Source organism: Anopheles gambiae, chromosome 2 (assembly GCF_943734735.2).
Source record: "Anopheles gambiae chromosome 2, idAnoGambNW_F1_1, whole genome shotgun sequence".
Lineage (NCBI taxonomy): Eukaryota > Metazoa > Arthropoda > Insecta > Diptera > Culicidae > Anopheles > Anopheles gambiae.
This window is the reverse complement of record NC_064601.1, coordinates 6859591-6881431: the sequence shown is the minus strand read 5'-3', so window position 1 is coordinate 6881431 and position 21841 is coordinate 6859591. Positions and strand designations below refer to the sequence as shown.

Sequence of the window (21841 nt, the reverse complement as noted above, 5' to 3'; positions counted from 1 at the left end):
AACTTCGAAACGAAGGTAGTTATACAAAATAAACAGAATTCATTGTTTAGATTTTTTTTAGGTTAGTTTTTTGGTTTTGTTTTTGGCTTTTAATTATAAAATTTATTCTTCCTCTCCCTCCTCGGATCCGGTGAGCATGCCGATCAGAGCAGCAGTGTCGATGTAGCCCTTATCGTCAATGACCATCTGATCGAATGCATCGTCAACCTCGTCCTCGGTGAACTTGTCCTGGCCCCAGTGGGTCAGGGCGAAGCGGAACTTCTCGCCATCGATCTTGCCGTTGGTGTCGAAGGCCTTGAACGCGTTGATGACGACATCGTCGTCATCCTGGCCACCACCCGACATGCGGTTGGCGAACAGCGTCAGCAGCTGGGTGAAGTTGAGCGGTCCCGTAGCCTCACCGAGCATCTCGTCCAGCTCCTTGTCCGACACCAGCTTGCCGAGGGCGTCGAAGGTGGAGCGGAGATCGTTCTTGCCAATGACACCATCCTTGTCGTTGTCCATTAGCGCGAAAGCCTGTAGCCAGGAGCAGAGCAGGGGAGGGGTGGTAGAAAGGATAGAAAGAAACGCATCGTTAGTGATCGTGCAAGATGATCGCATTTGGGGCTCCCCCTACACACCTCTTTGAATTCGGCGATCTGCTTCTGGGAGAAGAGAACGAAGACCGAGGATGGGGCCTTCTTTGCCTTGCGGGACGACGAGCCGCGGGTCGAGCCGCGCTGCGAGCCGGCCGCAGAGTCCGAGGGGGTCGGTGCCGCCGGGGTGTCTGCTCCAGGGGTATCTGCTGGGGTGTCATCCTTGGACGACGCCTTCTTCTTCTTGACCTTCTTCTCCTTCTCAGACTATGGGAGGAAAATGGAATCGATCAGAACCATCGAATGCGAGAGCGACGCCAACCTAGCAGCACAACAACATCCACTCTGTTCATCCTTGAAACAAGTTTCCAACAGTCTGAGGGAAAATTACGAAAACGTCTGCTCGGCAGTAACTATTTTTAGAATTGGATCTTGGAAAATGCACACACTCCACGGTGGCGTGCGGAACGGAATCACACGCCGTTGCGCAACAAGAAGATTTCATCGCACTATCTTGGGTGGTTCATCTTGCTCACAGAGGTGCTCGTTAGCGTTCAAGTTAAACTAGCCATGGAAAATCACACACGACATCAGCGATTGGAAATGCAGGATCTCGATCCCTCAAAAACTTTGCTTCTTTAGCTCCGTTCGCTCTTAGGGGAGCTTCAACTCAGCTTCTTTCTTCACTGTGAAGTGCACTTGGTTTTGTAACTACTTTCAACTGTTCGCTACTACTGCAAGCAGATCTTCAGACGTTGGAAACTGTTTCACTGTACTTCTACTGCCGGGATAAACGATCACCGCCGATACGCCTATCCCTTCACACGTTTCGGTGCGATGAACAGGTTGGTGCGACACAGTAGTGTTGCTGCAGGTCTTAGCTCGATGCGCCAGAACGGTGCCTTACCATGGTGCTTAGCTGGTTAGATTAGAACGACTCTACTCGATTACAGCTCGTGAGCGACTGATTTTAAAGAAGCGCCGTCGCTGATAACTACGGCTGCTTCCTTCCTTCAGGCGGGTCTTATTCGCCTTATTCGGCGACCGACAAACACAGTCTTTTTATATTTCGGCCTGCGCGGCCGGTTATGCGCAGGCCTATTATTAGGCAGTCGCGGCACGGTGCACGGGCTCACAGCTTCGGCCACAGCTTCCCTGGGTAAGGTATGCTGCGGTGCGTTTGCGCAAACCGAGGCCCTCTAGCTACCGATATACTCCTCTGCAGCTTCCCACAAGTTGCACAATACGCATACACACACACACACACACCGGCATACGCATCTAACGCAGTGGCCACCTTTCATGCAATGATTCAACGTACGGCCGCCTCATGGTATGGGTGTGGTACGTTGGGGGTCTTTGTGTCGCTGTACTCCGCTAGTGCTGCCCTCTAGGTGACGGTTTAGTGGTCGTGCGCTGGGGAGCTGGATCTAGACCCGACACACTTTAAACGTACAAACTCTGGCTTTCGGAGGATTTATTTTTAACCAAATTTCCCACCGGTGCCGGTGTTGCGTGGACGGACTCGTTCTACGTCTACGAATGTTCATGCATTCAAACCATTTCCTCCACACTCGCCACCCGCACCCGCACGCATTCGGGTGGTTGACACGTAACCTGTAACCGTATGTGCGTAAGCGAGGGCGATTTTGCGGTGGGATAACAATTTTCACGGCTTTACACCAACCAGCCAAGTGGCAGGAAGCGACCCGCGACAACCCCGGGAGGGGCAAAGGAGTGGTAGGTTCTCCCCTACCCTCCCCGGACCCACGGTGACCGTATTGTTGAACTAGATTCACTGTGGCCGCCATTCCAATCCGGCTTGCAGGAAAAATGCAAACGAAAAATAAAACAACAACAGTGTACGAACATTCAAAACGTTACAGTTACAATGAACGGTGAAAAAACTGTTCAATTTAGGAAAAAACATTCTATGGATGAGCCACACGCAACAAATGGATTTTGTGTGCGAAGTTTTGCTTCTTTCTTACATGCTGTTGTGATTTATTCATAGCACAACCTTACAAATTATTAGCTATTTTGTGTTTTCTTTTTTGTTTTCTGTGTTTCGCTTTTTTCTGTTGTTTATCCTTCAGCTAGGTTACCTGTTTCTTTTTTTTACTTTCTTTGAACTAGTTTATGTTTTCTTTTTACATTCGTTTTGCTTTAGCCTTCTTTTGTGTTCTTTAGCTGTGTGTTGCTCCAATTATGTCAATGGTTTTTAACGGCATTTTCTTACAGTTTTTGTTAGACTTCTTAGTATAGTTTAGCATGGAACAAATATAGTTTTCGCGGTGAATCGTTTATAGAACATAGTAAATACTCACTAAACGAATGATAATGAACTGTATCAAAATATCTTTTATTCAATAATTAAAGAAATAGCAAGCAGATATAGATTTGTTCTTCAATTTTACTACGATCACTTAATTGTATTTCCAAGAAAACGCAAGAGTGATACTAAAGATTTGTTATTTGTTATTTGTTATTTATTAGTTAAAATTCAACGGACCGCGAGTGGCCCACTTGAAGCGAAAATTAAATCCATATTTTAAACTACACCTTTGCATACAGTCTTTCCCCGAGTTACGCGAATAATGCGTTCCGGAGACATTCGCGTAACTCGGATTTTCGCGTAAGTCGAATATCACATGTTACAGCAAAAATATACTTTATTTATCATAATTTTTGATTGAATTTAGTTCATTTATGTAATTTAATACTTATTTGATGCAATTGGTGTAGAAAATTTGGTTATTTATCGGTGATTATTTTTCATTTGACAATTGATGGAGAAAATTGTACTGATTTGACATCTGAACTGTCAAAAATAAAAATTCGCGTAACTCGAATTCGCGTAACTCGAATGTCGCGTAACTCGGGGAAAGACTGTATTTGATACCAAGAATTACAATGAAATGAAGGAATCAATCATCAAAATAATCCCAAGGACAAGGAACAATTTAACAAATAAGACATTTCCGAATAGACTGAACAAGGTTCTATCGATGGCATTTTTTTTTTATCTTTGCCTTCAGTCAAACGATATTCAAGATTCAATCTTCAAGTGTTTGAAGAAACATTTGCACAAAAATACCAATGTTATGTATTCCATGTTCAGGGGTATATATTTTTGCCTTCGACCTTGGCATGACGTGTAAGCCTAGCACGTAAACATCACAAAACGAAACCGGCAAACAGGCGCACGCCATCAGAAACGGTTCCAACAAGCATCTCCATTGTCGGCGAGAAAGACAAAAATCTGTTGATATAAAATCAATTATTGCTGCGAAACTGTTCGCAATCATCCATCCCGTCCTAGAAGGACATTAACCAGAATGATTCGGATTTGATTTCAGCGGCCAGTAAACAACATGCCGCGATTGGCTGTACAACGTAGAAAATAAACATACATCACCCTTAAGCCAGAACGAATGGGCGCACTACTGCTTGCCAAGAAAGTGATGCGAAGGAGCGAGATAGATTCCCGGTACGGTATAAATATAGCGAGTGTCTTAAAGATTGTGACTGTATTCGAAGTCGCTGCAAAAATATGAACCCAACCAGGGCAAATGTATTTAAAGGCACGAAACTACAGCCTCTACCGGCCAGATTTGCAATCAATTGGAGACGGACGTTTAAATCAAAATTCATTTTTTTTCCTCAACAACATACACACACACACACTGCTGCTCGTTTGGCCTATCGTCTCTCAGCCTTATCTGTATCGGATCGTGTCCAACGAGACGGTAACGGTACGGAACTATCGAACCCTTTCGCAGCTGGAAATCGTCCAACAAACCCTCCTCCTCCTCCTGCTCCTCGAATTCGTTGAATTAATTGGTGAAAATTCGACAGCAAACAGTTCCAGATTGTTGGCCCGTTCGTCTACCGTCCGAACGTACTGCAGCGTACATCGACGCATCGGAATCAACGATCTGGCACCCAACGAAAACCAAGCAGGCAAATTCATTTCTCTACACGGACAGCCAACCGCTGATGCCAACGAGAAATTGATGCTCGCGCGAAGCGACCGGTGCACACAGATGGGGGCAGAACATTCCTGCGCTAAAAATACTGCCAATAATATTTTTACCCATGACCGGTCCGCACTCTTCCTACGTGCGTGCACCACTCTGCTAGCAAACACAGAGCTGTGGGAATGTGTGTTTCGTCGCGGGACTAGTTGTCGTGGGCTAGGCTAGCAAAACACACGGTGCAGCTTTCGTGCGATGATGATGATTCATCGCCATTTTGTGTGGATAATTTCTACCCCGTTCGGTTATGCCGCTGTACCAGCTGTGATATAGCGGGCTGGGATAAATAACGATGCGCGAATACAAGTCATTCAACAGATTTTATAATGCACAGGGCAAATATTACTTAACAGCCGGTTCGTTGTCGCATCCGTGCAGCGGTTATAACATGTCGTGCGGGTCGTTGTTTTGTTTGCTTTATTCTACCAACTAACCAGGTTCTTTTACATACTCGCACCCAGTGGCCGGTATGGTATTTGGTACGGCGAACAAAATAAGCAAATCTGTTGATCTAACAAACACATATACACACTCACACACCCGCAACGCAGCGCTGTGAATGGTGGCGTGTTCTGATGTGGCTGCGAGTGAAATTCACTTTGCAATCAACATTAACCAGGCCCAGGCTCCGCATCATCATCACCCACCGACACCATCGCATCGCTCGCCGTTCACGCATCAGTTGGTTTCTTCGCCCTGGCCCCGAAAATAGAACTGCCCACGCGCACAATGGTGCTGCCCGCCTCGATCTGCAAAAGAGAAGTCGAAAGAAAAGGTATCAGCCGACCGACTTCACCAATACATAGTGCAACCACTATGTACCATAGGTATGGTTTTTCCTCTCGCAAGCAACTGCAGTCATAATCATTACGTACCGCTTGCACGAAATCATCCGACATGCCCATCGACACCTGCAGCTCGGCTGGGTCACGCTCGAACGTACTGCAGATATCTTGCTGGCACTTCATCAGCGTGCCAAAGTCCGGATTCGGTCCGGTGGTGTAGTCGTGTCCGAAGCGACCAATCGTCATGACACCCTCGCAGTTCAGATTGGGACATTTGTCCAGCACGTACCGGAACAGGCCGACTGCGTCCTCTGGTTGGACTCCATTTTTCTCTACAGAAACAATAAGCAAACATCGCCCACACACACACAGTTATTCTCCCACATTTCGTTGCGATTAATCATCGTTGCATACCATCTTCGCCGCTGGTGTTTATTTGAACCAGTACGTTGAGCTGCTGCTTCTTTTCGGCGTTTTCAGCCTTCACCTTTTCCCACGCCTTGTTCAGCCCTTCGGCCAGCTTGATGCTGTGTACGGTTTGGATCATGTGTAAATTTGGAAGATTTATCACCTGTTTAACGAGAGAAGAAAGAGATGAAGTATAAAACACAGCACACACAAAGTACATGGCAATACATACCTTGTTGATCTTGTTGCTCTGCAAGTGGCCGATAAAGTGCCACCGGATGTCCTGACAGTGTTCCAGGATTCTGGCGTCGTTCGCCTTCTCCACCAGCTCCTGGACATAGTTTTCGCCGAAATCACGCTGACCCACTGAATATGCGTCCAGGATCAGATCGACCGGTTTGGTCTTACTGACCGCGATCAGCAGCGGCTTGGGAGCATTGCTTAGCTGTTAAGAAAGGAGGATAACAGAAGCAAACGGTTCAGTCGAGTTCGTTGGTTTTTTGAATTCAAAAGTGATCTTGCATGATCTTGCGCCAGCTTTGACGCGATCGTTGCTTCCGAGATGGTATGCAAGCGTAGCACATTGGTCAATTCAGATTACGCATGTGGCCAATACCAACGATTATACGAAAGAAAATTAATATAATTTTAAGTAATTTCCCGAAATCTAGAATTTTTGTACTCTTTCCACTATGTGTTAGCCATATTTGTACGAAACAAATATATAAATTATAAAATGTCCACACTCCGCTCCTTTCACCACAATCATCCACTCTACAGTAATCGCTACTTTGTAATCATTTTGTATACGCGTGACCTTCTCCGTAGCCGTATGTAATGCTTTCGCTACATTCTAAAACTTCCGGGAGTTATGGTTTTCCTTGGGTTTCCGTTTCTTCGAAACATCCAGAATGTGCTCTACTTACCGCCAATCGTTTGTTGTACGTTTCCTCGATTTTCTGCAGCGTCTGCCGAATGCCCAGTTTTACGTCTACCTCCGCCATCACTTTGCGTATCATTGAACCGCCGTGAGTGACGGCAATATCACATGCACTTACTAGATTTGCTGCAAAGAAGGACAGTCGCTATACAATGTTGCGACCGCTATCTCGACGGAATTATTGTGCTATATTTACTCTTTTACCGCACGGCCGATGGAAGCTGTGTTTTGTTATCAGCTGGGAAGCCAATTTGTAAACAAACAACAACAATACCAACAACCTGAAACTGACAAGTGGCGACAAGTTTATATAACCTCATTCAAGAGTTCGTTTCATGAAAAGATTCGGAAACTTTTCGCGGATTCTTTTTTTATGAAACATTTCAGCTGGATTTGAAATTACCGTTACGTGAATTTATAATTTTCGCTAACATTCATTAAAATGTCATATCCAGGTAGCTCCGTAACCACGCTAAGTGAATCAATCGCAGCAACCATCCCAAAAACAATTTCCACGCCAGTTCTAAATTGGCTACGAACGTGTGAGGTCGCTAAATTGCAAGTGTTAAATTTTTAAGTTTATTTAGCAAAACCGTCCCAAAAAAATATGAGTGCCAAGAACAAAGGCCCTGGGCCGGCGGCTTACGGTTTGCCGCCTGAAATCGGCTTCAACCAACACGATCCCCGGAAAGACCGCAAACCAATGTACACGATGCGGCCGGCGTTCAAAACCCGCTTCGACACGCTCGGTCCCGGCCCGGCCGTGTACGATCTGAAGAAGATAACGCGCGTTGGAGGACCCCGGGAACCGAAGTATTCGCTCGCAAGCCGACTCAACGAGCGCAAGCCGGATCTCGTTCCCGGCCCGGGTGCGCACAACAATCATCTGGTGCCGACGATGAAATGTAAACGTCCGCCCTTGTACAGCTTCGGCCAGCGAATCGATGTGCCCAACCGGGAGATCATACCGGCGCCGAATCGATACGATGGGCTGATTTACATGACCCGTACCAAAGCTCCGTGCTATTCGATGTAAGTAATGGGTGTGGTGACGTATTTTCTTGCCAAATATTAAAACAATCGAATCTTCCTCAGGAGACCGCATACGAAGCAGATTCACGGCCTGGAGGGACCTGGTCCGGCTAGGTACGGTCCTACCTCGCGCGACGTCACCCACAAACGGGCACCGAACTATACGCTGCGTGCTGGCCATAAGCATCTTACGGAGCGGACGCCTCATCCCGGCCCGAATCGCTACGGTTTGATGAACCTGCGCATGGACACCACGGCACCGAGCTACAGCTTTGGCATCAGATATCCAGACTGGAAGGATCCAATGATTATACCGGGTGACAATTGTTAGGTTCCTGAGTAAACCGGCTTGAGGGTTATGTCTTCAAGGAGACGATACAAATATTGAAAGGATCTTTTAGGGAATTCAACCAGTTTCAAATGAGTTCAGCATTAAAGAGAAGACATTGAAATTACTTCATCCACATTCCAAGGCTCGTTCCCTTCCTATGTTAATGATGGTCAATAAAAAATCGTTATAAAAATCTCCCATCTGAAACTTGACCGTTAAAAGTTCAAATTTATCTTATTCCATTGATATTTGTTCCTATTTGTTACACAGCTGCACCCCACTCGACAAGCACACCCCCAAGGCTAAGCGGATGCACAAATGTCATCAGCTCAAGTTACCTGCTGCAAGCAACTGCGAAAAGAAGCCAATAGTGCTACGATTGCGCAGTGTAATGATCAGCCGATTAACATGCTCCCCATGGCACGTCCCCGACCTGGAGCGCTGAAATGGCACTGGGCTCGCCTTTTAAATGTCTTCCCGAAGGAAGGAGCTTACACACCTTTCGTTCCGTTTCCAAAAACATAACCGAACTGCCCCGCAGGTTCACTTCTCGATTAGATCACACCCGTTCGTCCCACGGGGCCCACACACTCAACCGTCAGCGTTGCGCGTAAAATGGCCCCCTTCGCGACGGAAACGGCCGTGAGGCCTCCGAAAAAGAGGAAAGAAAAAAAACCGAACCGTCTCCAAAACCAAAGCCCACGGGCCAGAGAACCATTTTCACGGGGGAAGACGCGAAAAGAGAAGACCTACACCAATTAACCGGCATAACGAGGATCAAATTACTCACCCAAAAGCCACACTCATTTGTTATTCACTGAATCGATCTTGTCGCACCGGATGAAAAATGTCATGAGCATATCAATAAAGCAATAAAATCTCGGCTCGTCTCTTGCGCGTTCGCTTTCTCTCTCTTTCTCTCTCTCTCTCTCTCTCTCTCTCTCTCTCTCTCTCTCTCTCTCTTGGGGTTTGGCTGCGAAGCAGAAGAAGAAGAAGAAAACAAACGCACACGGACAGGAAAGACAGGTTAGGAATTGAAAGGAAACACCCCATTTTCACTCAATCCACCCATATCCTTCCGCGCTGTTGCGAGTCGTCGGCTGTTGATGATGATGGCCGATCATTTCCGTCACCCCGCCGCATGACACGGGGAGAATTCGGGGAGCCTACTAGTACACACAAGCACAAGCGGGGTGGTGGTGGCGGATGGAACCGCTTTATGGCTTTTCCTGCTTGCGTTTCGTCTGCTCCCTCCCTGGCTGGGGTAGCATAAGGCGCAGTCGATTAGATGCAATAAAAACTTAATTTGATTAGATATTTATATAAGCCGAGATCTTCGGTCCCAAAAGCGCGCCCGCGCTCGTACCCGTGGACCGGGCTTGCGTAGGCCGCTGGTATGATGGCCCGGCATGGACGACCCTGTTCCGTGGAGGACGTCACACAAACCCTGAGTAATGTCTCAATTAATGACACTCCGAGGGTGAGATATCGGTTTCTTCTAACGATCGGTGGGGACCTCAGATTCCAGTTCCATCAGACGCTGAGGATGTGATCAATTTGTTTACTAAAGTGTTTGCTCGTAAAAAATGGGACCGTGAGTGGACATCAGTGATGATGTGGTTGTGAGTTGCTGTAGGAACATCGGTGCTTGAAGCGTATTGCGATGAAGCGATTAAAGGAATTTAAAAAAACGCCTAAAGTTATGCAACACTCAGTGCAAAATTGCACCAATAACCCAAGATCAAAGCGTTTATAGAATTTGTTAAACATTTAACGGCTGGAAATGATGGAAACGACTCCACTCCCTTCAAATCAACCTCATCAATCGGTCAGCCATCATCGAACCGCCCCAAAAAGGTAATTGCCCCAAAGCAAAACGGAAGATCGGACCAACTCCCTTTTACAACCTGTTTACTCATCGTTGCGTTCAGTTAGTTTTGCCCCGATGTTCGTAACTGGTAATGAGCGTACATCGGCCGTGTGCATCGATTCGTGCTTGTAAGTAGAACAAAGCAGGAAGAACGAAAACCGGGCGCAAACACCCTGCCCGCTCACCCAAGCGACCTCCGAAAGATCCTCCAAGACGCATGCTGCTTGTAACTTGTGTTTTGTACTTACATCATCCATTACCGGCGGTAGTACCTGTTGTTTCGGGCCACTTTCCGTCACGGCTAATTTAGCACGAATGAGAACCCCCCTCCACTGTCCCCGCTTCAGCCCTCAAGCAGTAGGAAGAGCTTGCGGTACACGTGTGCTTCGCCGTTTGTGTGTTGGTTTTTGTGTCTCAAATTTAATTATACGCATTTTTGTGCATGTTGTGTTTTTTTAAATGGCCTTATAATTAATTCATATTTTATTGTTCTCGCATTGCCCTACCGTGGCCGAGGGGTGGAGATCGGAGCTTGTTGTTGTCCTGTTTTGTGGTTTGTTCTTTTTTGTGTTTTGCTCTTCTTGCTGCTATGCTACACCATCATTTGCTATCGTCGTTGATAAGACGACTGACGGAAGGTGGAGTCGCGATCAGGAGACAGGCGTTTTGCATAACAATTGCATGTCAGTGTCGAAGCTGGGTGGAGACGCAGGTGTGTGACGCAGCACAGAGTCGCGGCCCGGTGAAAGCTGTCCGTTTTGTGGCAGTGAGAGGTTGCTGTTGCTGATGATAGGAATCTTGAGGGTTATTTAAGAGCTGCATGCATTTCACGGTACCAGATAATTAAATTAAGGCAACACATTCTTTTGGCAGCACATTCTACAACAGTGCGGTTAATTTATGGACCATACTTATCGTTTTATTGATTGATTTTGATCTTGATTGAAGCGCTACGTGGACACGGGCGGAAAGAATGCGTGTCTTTCTCAGTTTTTTTTTTTGTGTGTGTAACGAATCTTCAACATTACAGCCACTTATTTGAGTCCTACGCTCTTCGTTAACGAAAATCAATCATCACTCGATTCGGCACCAGTCACATCCCAACTACCAATCCGTGATGCAATTAAAGTACCGTCAAATGTTCTCCACGACCCCTTGCTGGACAAAGACACCCTTCCGAGCACAAAACATACCATTCTGATGCGGAATGCATAGGCAGAACAAGAGAATGAGCGAAATTATGATTAATTACACGATTGATAGGGCATTATCAGTCGGAAAAGGGGTGGAAAAGGGGGGCTGATGATTCTGGTGCACCGCTCAAAACATCGATCTGACAACTTACTCCTGTTTTGATGGTAAATGTCGTGCAATCGGCCCATTCTGCCTCGTTACCAGCATGTTCATTTCAGCACCACGTTCCTTCCACTCGAGAGCTCGCCCCGGCAGTCTCGTTACCGAAGCAGAGGCTGCCTTTATGAAACACTAATATTTATCTTAATTACGTTCACTCCTTCCCATTGCTTCTGTACCGAGGCGCGATCGTTCCACGGAGCAGCTGATGTGTGCTGCCCGTTTGGTTGCTGATTGTTGATCCACCTTGAATGGTTCTAACTTCGGCACAATGCTTCCTCCCTCGGCACAGGTCATTAGATGTGTTCCGGATCTGGTGGGGTAGGAAAGGGTAACATCAGCTCGATGAACAATCAGACACTCCGCAAACACAATGGGGCAACACCGTCGAACTAAGCGCCAACAAATTACCACCAGTGCGGCAGCAGCAGCAGCAGCGCAAAAAAACACCCCGGCCGGTGGCTCATTTGCATAATGGATTTTCTTATTGCAGTTGCACGGATGTTGGATGATTCGAGGGGTTTTTTTTTGTTGCGATCACGAATTGCGTATTATGCTCGCGCCACCTCTTCGCGTTGTGGTTTTTCCGTTGAATTCGAACCCGATTTTCACTGGTTTACACCCGGTCCATTCAAACGATCGGGCCACTTATCGGTCCTGCAATCGGATGCCGTTGTGGCTCTGCCTGGCTGGAATCGTGCTAGTACGCGCTCATTACCTTGCGTACAGTGCACCCTGTACGATCCCTGATCGGTGCGGGGATACGTGCGAGATAGCATTAAGCTTCCGAAAAAAAACCAAGGCTCAGTTACTTGCTCGTTTGTGGCGTCAGGTTGTTAATTAACGATCATTTGCCATTCAGGGATGGTTTCAGAGGGAGGAAAAGGTGATAGGGAAGATGTTGATCGGTGTTGATAGAAACAAGCTGGATGAGGAAAACCAATGTGAAAGAGGTCATACGGCCTAGCATGAAATTATGGAGCAGTAGAGAGATTGATGTAAAGTTGTGATGAAAGAATCTGGATAATTTTTTGCATAATTTTTCATAGCATGGTAATATCATGAGATTGATGCCCCACAATCCACACGAACAACGCAGTATTCAGCAATACGTCTTAGACTCTTCTGATTTTACATCCTGCTAGTATTTTGCTGCATTTCGTTGTTTCGTTCAAATTCTCCGAGTTAGGTACCAAGAAACGTGATACAATATTAACGCTTCCTTCCAAAAAAAACCCCAAGCTCACGCTCACACAGCTTGCTGTCCAACCGATCATGCGAATGAATGATTTGCTGACAGCCACTTTTTTTTTTGTTTGGTCTCAATGACGACATATTTCAGCTCATTTTATTTCGAATGGGTCGTTCCGTCAATCATAGCATCTAATTAGTCTGAGCTTTAGCTTACCACAATCTCGAATCGGGCATCTACGGGCAGTTGATCGTAAAGCAGTGTGTCACGTCCAGTGTCCTTCTCACCGTCTCAATAACATACGACCGATCGCATTACAGGCCCATTTCTTCACCAGCTCCTCGTGCCCCTGCCCTGTCCGCTTCATCTGTCCCCACCTTTTCGTCACACTCGTACGCATCAAAATCAATCGTCAAATAGACTGGCTGGGAGACACAAACTAGCCCCTAACCCATTCAAAGGGGCTAACAACAAACGGCCGTGTTAAATGACCACTCCATTAAGATATCTTTCGCCCAGCCCAGTGTGCCAAAGGATAGGCAGATAAGCAGATGAATCCTAAATGGCTGTCCGGGCTTGTTGGGGTTTGCTGCGGATGAGTGATGAATGTTTTATGCCATCGGCTGGTAAATGAAGCAACGCGTCCCGGGACTCTCTGGCGCTGAGTTTCCGTTTTCACCTGCGGGCTGCGGGCTGCCCAATCAACGATTGTCAGCTGGGAAATGGGCTAGCAAACGGAACCGTTTTCATGGTGCAATCATTTGCCACAAATCAGTCACACTGAAGCTATGCCGTTGTGGAGTTGCGTGGAGTTGGCTGGACCATTGCTGGACCACATGCCAGTGATCGAATGGGGCAGATAAGAAGGCCACGTTCCAATCAGTTTTTTGTCTAGGAATTTATTCCATTTTTTTGGACACGATTTGTTCCTGCTAATTTTACTAGCCAGCGTGAGGCTGAAGAATGTTTACTCAGATGGGCAAGAGCTGAGAGCTCTCTGGAGGAAATCTAACTTTTCACGACTAGTTTAGATGACTTCTTGTCAAGAGCCTTTTGCGGTGATGAGCTTCCTTTCGCATATTGCTCTTCAATTTTAACACTTTAAACAACAAAATCCTCATCCTCACCAATCACACAGCTGGACAAATGGACTAATCTGTGCTGAAACGTTTTCACACCTTGCCAATCCTACCGGCTCGCTACCAGCCATAAATTGCAAAAATGGCAGCACACACCACACACAAAGACCATACCCCCGGACCCCAGGGATTAAGCAGTCAAGAGCGGTTGGCGATGCATTTCCATAACAAAAGTCATACTCAATCATCGCCTTTTTGTGTCTGTTTTGCGTCCAGCTTTTTGGCAAGGCGAGAAATCGATACCCTCTTAAGCGTGTTGATTTAACACCTTTGGCACAAAGTGTGTCACACGATCCCTCACCAAAGCCCGCAGGGTCCGTGGCAGAAGCTGACTTTGTGCAGTTTTTATTATTTTGTGTTGTTTGGGCGAAGCCCAAAGCCACTCTCGTCCCTCCCTGGCAGTGACGTTTAATTGAGTGTGAAATTGAATTTATCTAAATCCATTGATTTGCTGTTAAAATAAGCATCAAATACATTAACCCAGCATCCATGGAAAGGTGCCCGCTCTCGACTTCTCCTTTGCAATGCTCGTCAAACGGCCCACAAGGATCACATTTCCCAAACGCGAGCCCCTAACGAGCCGCATTCTCTCGGGCCGCGGCCGAGCGATGAATGCCCAAAACGAGGTGCAAGTGCGAACGGCTAAAAACAACAGCCTCCGGGTAAGGAGGCCGCAAAGAGGGCACCCCAGCAATACAGAAGCGAACGCAACCGATCATCGCAACAACGAGCTCACCCGGCTCGCAAAGCACGGCACGGGGAGGGCAAAAATGGCCAACAGCCACTTGAGAGTGTGAACCAGTGCAACGCCGCACCGGCGAATCAGCGCACTAAAACCCTGGGCAGTAAACTAAATTAGCATAAATTAAAATATAAATTGCTTGTCGAAGCAGTCGGGCTTGTCGGAGTAGTCGTCGTCGTCGTCGTCGTCGTAGTCGCTCGGTGCGAAAATCGGTTTGGCCATTATTTTTAAGAGCCGATTTCGAGGCGAAATCTTTCACCAAAGTGGCGATAAGTGCGCTGGGCAGAGGACAGGCGCAGGGAGCGGACGGTGGGCAGCACCAGTTTTTGGGGCCCGGCCGGGTTTACAGTGCAGTGGCTGTGCGAAAGGCCTCCGGAGGGCTTTGGGTTTGTTAACACTGCCGAAGAAGTTAAACCAGAAGGGAAAATTGCTCCAAGCAAAACTGGTGACAGGGGCATGGGGCGGCCGAGAGCAAGAGAGCAAAAAGGGCTCTCTTGCCGCAAGAAACAAAACCGAAAAAAACGGTGTCAGCTAACGAGGTGCAGAAGTACGCTAACAGGGCACACCATTCGACAGGAACAAAAAACCTCATCACCGGAGCCACTACTTAAAGTCAACAAAACGACGCTCTTTAGCCTAATTCCAGCCACTTTCAGGCGTGTAGTGGCGCTGGTCAGCGCAGCATTCCCCTTTCGGAGCTGGACGCTGGCAGCAACCGAACGATGATGGACGTTTTGGATGGTTTTCGGTGCCTAGCAACCCAGGGCCCAAGTCACGTGATGCATCGATCGCTTACGGGCGGAATGCATAATTTTGTGCAACCAGGAATGCAACGACATGGCGCCCGGGTTGCGCGGTAGTTTGCGTGCACCAGAATGACAGAAGCAGTTCGATTTTGTAAACGGATGTGTTTAGAATGATTTATCGCAAGCCCGGTAGCGATGCGTTAGTCAGAAGCTGCTGGGAGTTGTATGGGGATGTGTTTGATTTATAGATGCAGTGAAATGTGTGACCGTTGTTTAAAGTTTGCGGGCAAAATAGCTGCATAGATAAATATTTGCTATGCATTACAACAATGTTGAATTTAGACGTTCTAGTGCAATGGTTTCAATATTGCTTGTTGGTCTTTAGACACTTGATTATATGGAATTTCAATTTAAATATATTAATAAGCATATCAATAAAAAGAAACTTAATTTCACGTCCTTTTTCCATCCTTTTTCACCCAAGCATCGTGCAATGTGTACTGATATTGATCAATAAAAACCGTCCCCTCGCCCCCTTTCAATTACTTCCTCAAATATCAGTAATTAAGAGATGCTTACGATAGCTGTAACATGATCGTGCAGCGCTCATCCCGACAGCGTAAGGCAACAGTTCAGCAAAAAAACCCGTTTATCCCTGCTGGAAAGCGTTTTGCCCACTACCCCTTCCCGCCTGCGCACAACGCGGGCGAATATGAGAAACTAATTGAATCGTCCCGCTAACACCGAGTGACAATGTATCGCCTTCGCAACGGGTCTATCGACGGCGATCGAAGCAGCGATCTGCAAATTGTCCTGTAAAAGCTCAACAAGACTCTGTACGCGATCGCCTTATTATCACACACACACGCTCACGCACGCACCAGGAGATTAAATTTCAGCAAGAGCAACACTAAACCGGCGAAGGTGTGGCTTGCTGCCGAGGGGCCTGACACGTTGGGGCTCGTTGTGGGTTCGTTAATTAATTTGTTTGGTTATTTTGCAGCCACGGGTAAGGGAGCCCGAAAGAAAGTTCTCTTACACCGTGCAGCTCATCATTTAGCGCCTGTAGAGTGAACGAAAGAGAGAAAGAGGGCGAGAGATGGGTTGGGACACCTGAAACGGTGGTAAAACTGACTGCAAAAACGTACAGCAGAAGCGTGTTGCGTGTCTGGCAGTCGTTCCCGGGCCGATCGCGAAGGCAAAGTGATTACTTTACACTCAAATCATAATAAGAAAGTTTATTGCCGAAATGATTCCCCCTACAATCGGCTGGAATGGTTTCGTGACCGAAGGAAATCACCTGTAGGTTCTGTAGATTAAGTGGCTGGCTGTGTGTCGGAGGGGGTTGAAGAGAAGCGCAGGGTTGAGTTTGAAGGGGAGGAAACTACAAAAGTGTTCTTGAAGATGTTCTTCAAATCTATCAAAATTCATATTTTCTGCGAAATAAATGCACAAATCAGTGTGAAGTATGCTATTAGTTGTGATTTGCAATGCGCATTGCATACTTTCAGGCGTTATCTCTCAGTACAGTAAACTTCACAACATAAAACATTTAATTTAATAAATTCACCTTTAAAAGCAGCACACTACAAACCATCCAGAACCATCAAGGTGGATACACCGGTTTTTACCCCAACGGTGGCAGTAACAAGGCTCTCATTTTCCTCCTTTGTTTTCGCTTCTCTGCTGCTGCTGCTGCTGCACTCCCCGCTTACTCGCTCGCACGCTCATGACGCTGCCTTCGCTCGATGACCCCGGGGGTAATTTGTAGCAGGGTAATTTATTTCGTATATTATTTTAACATTTCGATATTAAAAAAAAACGAACCCACCAAATCCTTCCACCTCCCGTTACCGCCCCCGTTCGTGCAGCCTAAATGCATCGTTAATCGGTTCGCTCGTTTACACGCTGCTCCCTTACCCTCCTTGCGCCATTTGCACGGACCAGCGGGACAACACCGACCATCGCGCGTTTTTATCATCGCACAATTTATCATCATGTGCAAAATTATAATTAAGTAAATATATTGATTTTGGTCCCATCTTTATCGCGCTATGTGCCGTCGTGTCCGCTCGGGGAGTCCCCGTTGCGTCGGTCAGAACGGCCGGGCGTACGAGTACGGCACCGGTTGATCCGTGGAGCGTAGGAGGAACATTACTGATGGAAATGAGATTTATTCACTCCCGCCGGGCTTGGGCGAGGAACGCATGTGTGCAAGATTGGATGAATAATCCGCTCAAATTACCGGGACACCGGGACGCAGCGATCGATGCGGCCATAAACACACCAGCCAAATATTCACCGTAAAAAAATTACAGCTAATTTTGTAACATTTCATAAACCGAACGCCAGCGCTTGTTAACGTTCCGAAAACAAAATCCCTCCCCCCATCCCGGTGCCGAAATAGCCAGGCGAGAGGAACTTATTATAATATGACTCCTTTTGCCACGTATCAATTATTTAATATTTATAACTTCAAACAAATTTACCAGCGTAATTTATTACGTACAAAATATAGATTGTGCAATAAGCGAAAAATAAATAACCTTCCAAATTGATCCCCTCGCTTCCCTTTTTCTCGGGGTCCACTTACACAAAAAAACTGAAAGCTTCCACACACACACACACCGCATGTCTGAAGGGAGTCTGCAAACGAGTGCCCTTAAGCTGCACCCGTCCAGCAAGGGAACTGGTTCCGGAGCACACGCGGTGCTCGAAAAACTCATTTCTACCGTCCATCCCTTTTGGGGCCCGGGCCCTGGTGAGTCCATTTATGCCAAAGTAGGTTTTTAAATGCAAAAGTAAATGTTCGCCCGCAAACCGTGCACACGCATCACCACCATCATCATCATCGTCGTCGTCGTCCTGAGGTCCCTGAGGTGAGCAAGGAGTGAAAATGAACCAAAATTTTCAGACCGAACGCAAGCGGCCGAGTAGTGCAGAGCGTAATTTATTACCCTAACAACAGCTTGAAATTATCGAACTTTAGTTTTCGACTCGTAACGCCTCCTTTCCGCAGGAAATGTGATAAACTGTGTGTTTTCCTTCGGCGCTGATCGGAACTTGGGGAGTAAGGGGTTTTTTTCGGGGAGTTTTTTTTCGGGTTTGAGGGAATGAAAATTACGCGATGAAAATTGTGATCCTGATTCAGATTAGGGCTCAGATGGGAGTGGTGGAATGAGGAAAGGGAAGCGTAAAGAAGCATCATGTGGTTACCGTGAGTTTAGATTATTAATTTGGAGGTTCATTAAAAGGAATAGGAAGTTAGAAAAGAATTAAGAGCTCATAAAAGATTTGATTTCGATTAAATGGTAGTTGCAATGAGTGAATATCGTAAAACCTGAACAAAAATCAAGCAACTGGATTACATTTTAAAAACATTTTAAGATGTTTTACCACCTTAACTGTAAACCCCAAATTATGGAGTCGATTTCGCTTTCCTGCCCAGCTCACTAATCCGTTCCACGGGCAAACGTTTATCGATCGGGGATCTCATTTTTTGCAATCCCCAAAAATGCCACAAATTCAGCTTTCCATCGCGAAAGGGCACAACAACAACAGCAAAAAACCCTCCACACCGAAATGTCATAAAATAATTCATCGTTTCGCCTTGCCTTGTTTTTTCATCTTGGTTTGGAGGATCGCGCTTTCGCGCGCACTCAAACAAACTCGCCGTTTCTAATGTGTGATCGCTTAACACAGGGACATTTCGAAATAAATTCATGATCAAATAAATTATACCATGATTTATGACGTCATTTGTGCGATCGAGAATGCGCTTTCTTGTTCGACCGTTTTTTTTTTTTTTGTTTTTGAATGTTTTCGTTCGATTTGCCAGAAGCGAAAGCCAGAAAACATGTGTGCATGTGTATTGATTTTTGGCGTTTTGGGTTCTCTTGAGGAGTGTGGTTTGGTTTTGTGCTGTTTATTTTTATTCCCCTTTTTTTACTGCTCTCTGTCGTCTGCCTTCGGCTGTGTTAACCTTCGCGTTCTTCAAATACAAATGAGATGCCATTTTTTTATCGCGCTGTTTTTTTGCGTTTGTTTGTGCACTGCAGCCGCCCTCCTCCGTTTAGCCGCCGCGAGAACGCCTTCCGTTGCACGGGTCGGTTGCTTTCAAATCCACCGGAGGCAATTTAGAATTTTCACAATCAAATTTGTACGCCCATTCATTTCAAATTGGATTTGGTGTGTGTGTGTGTGTGTGTGTGTGTGTGGGGGGGGGGGGGGGGGGGTTCTGTTGCTTTTTTGCTCGCGAAAGAGAAGGGACCGAGGTCCGGGACCCCGTGCGCGTTACAACAAATATCAATAAATGAGGCTGCCACCATTGAATTGGAACAAAGGAAATCGAAGCCGGTGGCGTCCGCACGAGACGGCGCTGGATCGGCCCTGGAAATGGAATCATAAATTCGGAACAATCGAAATTCGGTCGAAAATCCGGGTGGAGAGAGCGGATCTAAGGGCTTTAAGCAAAAAAGGGTAGACTCGGCGGAGGGGTTTGATAAGGAGGGTTGCTCGGTTTGTTTGCAGATGAACCTCAGATTGAAAAGGATCACGTAGTTTAGAGAAGGAATTTTAGAATTCTTTAAAAAAAAGTGTAAATAAAAATAACTTTTATCATAAACTTTAGAAAAATACAAGTATTTCCAGTTGTAGTATTGCAAATAAATTGTAAATAAAGCTACATATATTGAGGATTTGAGCTCCCGTTTTAAACAACTCTTTAACCTTGCACGCAACCTCCAAAAAGCTCACTTCCCCCATATCATTGTTCTCGTTTCGGCCCTTCCTTTCTAAATTCACTTCCTGCCTACATCAAGCGGGAGCGTAAAGTGGGAAACAAACACCCCCAAAAAACTTGGACCCCAAAACCGCGCTATCGCAAAACAGGAGGAAAGATTAAAGCGCAGCGATTACATTTATGCAACAAATTATGCATTGTATTATGACTTAAATTGGAAGCGGGCTGCACTCGGCATCCCGTTTGTGGCAAAGACAGCACACACACACACACAGAGCTATCGCTTTGTGCCGTGTCCCTTCGTGTCTCCTAAACGAGACCGCCGAAAGACGCCAAAGCGTTCCGTCGCGACCGCGTCGCGCCTGGCCGATTTATGACCTCCAGCGCGGGCGCGCGCACACACACAGCGAACAGCGACAACTACCAAATTGGGCCACATTGAAGGCGCTGGCGCGTTCGCGATTATTGTTCCCCATAAATAACCGTCCAAATGTGTGTAATTTCATGTCTTTTAACAAGTTAACAGTCAGAACAAATGGGGACCGATGGTGGGCACCCGGGAAGGCCCTTTTCGGTTGATGTTGATGCCGCCACCGGCCGCCCGAAATGTGCGTGGAACGCGCGGGTGCTAGTTCCTCTGTCATGTGTGGTGTGTGTTGCGTTTGCAGCAAAAGTGTCAGAAGTTGGTGGTTGGCGCTATCTTTCGGGATGAGGACTGGCTCTGAAAGATGAAAGCGGTCCGAATGCCGCACCGAACGAGTTACGAGCGTTTTGGATGCAGAATAGGGGTCGTTAGGTGCTGTTAACAGCCGGGAGTAGGATTGTGTTCGTTAAGGTGCATGATTCGCAATCCTTTTTGTTGCTTTCCAGGTGACAATTCATGTGAAACTTTTGTTTTTCGTTTCTGTTCGTGTTCATCGCTCTCTTCACTCAACTACTCAACCTTAGATTTAGTACTACAAACATCCACCAGAGAGCGTTGTTAAAAGGAGATGTTAGTACTGAGTAGTAGTTAAAGTAATCTTAACTTAAGTAACGCTTTAGGAAGAGCTTAAAAAATATGTAAATCAATAAAACTATTTTTTTAACTAAATTATCAACTGCCAACTGCTACCAGTAATCACTCACAAATGTATCTCTCCACACATTTATCATAATTGATGCGCCACACAAACAACCCCTATCATAAACAATCGCTTTCCCTCTCGCTTGATGAGTTTCGCATATTGTGTAGCCGTTCGCACAGTGCAATCATACTCACCAAGTACAATTAATCAGCAAATTGGATGTCACTAAAGTTGATGATTGAATAACTGCCCATAAAAACAGGAGGTGCTCCACAGCACCGTACCGCATGACTCATATTTTGCAATACGCCCATACGCTCATTCGTACAATCATAATAATCTACCTCGTTAACGGGGTACGGTAGCGATCGGACGAGGAGAGTCACTTCCATCAGTGCACCTCGGCATCATTAACTTCATCGTCCACCCATTCCCGCTGTTTGCCAGTTGATGCGTGCCACACCAATGGCAATGGTGCAAAATAAAGCTCTTAAGCAAATTCTTCCTTAATGTGTTTCGTTTTGTTTCGGTGTCGGTTTTGCTCATTTAGTCGCGAACACCGCGGCCCTGCGTGAATATCAACCGGCTGCAGGTGCAGGTTCGTGCCTTACCGCGCGCCGAGTCTCTTTCCCCTTGATTAGCTTTATACGGGAGCGTGTGGAGGTGGTCTCAGCTGCCACGGCGCTGCAAACGCTCGCTGATCGCTGCTGCTAGCGTCATAATTAAATGTGTAATGTTCAAAACATTCGCTTAGGCCGCGTTGCTACTTACCACGTTCCTCGCTTACCCAAACGCCCCGCACGCTGCAGTAAAAGATGGCTGGTGGCTAGATTGTGAACTACGGTGTGCGGCACCAGCCCAAGCTGTGCATGGTTTGCTAATT

At 46.5% G+C, this 21841-nt stretch overlaps 3 protein-coding genes across 6 annotated transcripts; 1 reads left to right on the top strand and 2 right to left on the bottom strand.

The window, feature by feature from the left end:
- Nucleotides 1-16: 16 nt before the first annotated feature.
- Nucleotides 17-2370, bottom strand: LOC1281552 (myosin regulatory light chain 2). The gene is made up of 3 exons (XM_321477.6): nucleotides 1483-2370; nucleotides 621-842; nucleotides 17-516 (listed from the first exon to the last, which is right to left on the bottom strand). Exons 1-3 carry the CDS (start codon nucleotides 1483-1485, stop codon nucleotides 103-105), a joined length of 639 nt encoding a protein of 212 aa, XP_321477.2. The 5' UTR covers nucleotides 1486-2370; the 3' UTR covers nucleotides 17-102.
- Nucleotides 2371-4913: 2543 nt separating this feature from the next.
- On the bottom strand, nucleotides 4914-7034 carry LOC1281553 (pyridoxal phosphate homeostasis protein). 4 transcript variants are annotated; one of them, XM_321478.6, is made up of 6 exons: nucleotides 6942-7034; nucleotides 6732-6871; nucleotides 6038-6250; nucleotides 5812-5968; nucleotides 5488-5729; nucleotides 4914-5361 (listed from the first exon to the last, which is right to left on the bottom strand). In XM_321478.6, exons 2-6 carry the CDS (start codon nucleotides 6822-6824, stop codon nucleotides 5284-5286), a joined length of 783 nt encoding a protein of 260 aa, XP_321478.6. In that variant the 5' UTR covers nucleotides 6825-6871; nucleotides 6942-7034; the 3' UTR covers nucleotides 4914-5283. The 4 variants fall into 4 exon arrangements, with proteins under 4 accessions (XP_321478.6, XP_061506964.1, XP_003435889.2 ...); XM_061650980.1 differs by having other exon boundaries at nucleotides 4914-5729; nucleotides 6942-7033; XM_003435841.2 differs by lacking the exon at nucleotides 6942-7034 and having other exon boundaries at nucleotides 6732-6935.
- Nucleotides 7035-7283: 249 nt separating this feature from the next.
- Nucleotides 7284-8320, top strand: LOC1281554 (protein CIMAP1D). Its single transcript, XM_321479.3, has 2 exons — nucleotides 7284-7777; nucleotides 7841-8320. The coding sequence occupies exons 1-2, from the start codon at nucleotides 7353-7355 to the stop codon at nucleotides 8106-8108; spliced, it is 693 nt and encodes a 230-aa protein (XP_321479.1). The 5' UTR covers nucleotides 7284-7352; the 3' UTR covers nucleotides 8109-8320.
- Nucleotides 8321-21841: the final 13521 nt, after the last annotated feature.

What these genes read in the sequence shown, in the direction of transcription:
- LOC1281554 (XM_321479.3), top strand. Translation starts at nt 7,353, where the DNA reads ATGAGTGCCAAGAACAAAGGCCCTGGGCCGGCGGCTTACGGTTTGCCG. An exon ending in AAAGCTCCGTGCTATTCGAT is followed by an intron (nt 7,778 to 7,840) that starts GTAAGTAATGGG and finishes AATCTTCCTCAG; the next exon opens with GAGACCGCATACGAAGCAGA.
- LOC1281553 (XM_061650980.1), bottom strand. Translation starts at nt 6,824, where the DNA reads ATGATACGCAAAGTGATGGCGGAGGTAGACGTAAAACTGGGCATTCGG. An exon ending in CGTACAACAAACGATTGGCG is followed by an intron (nt 6,251 to 6,731) that starts GTAAGTAGAGCA and finishes CTTTCTTAACAG; the next exon opens with CTAAGCAATGCTCCCAAGCC. An exon ending in AAACACCAGCGGCGAAGATG is followed by an intron (nt 5,730 to 5,811) that starts GTATGCAACGAT and finishes TTGTTTCTGTAG; the next exon opens with AGAAAAATGGAGTCCAACCA.
- LOC1281552 (XM_321477.6), bottom strand. An exon ending in AGATCGCCGAATTCAAAGAG is followed by an intron (nt 517 to 620) that starts GTGTGTAGGGGG and finishes TCCTGGCTACAG; the next exon opens with GCTTTCGCGCTAATGGACAA.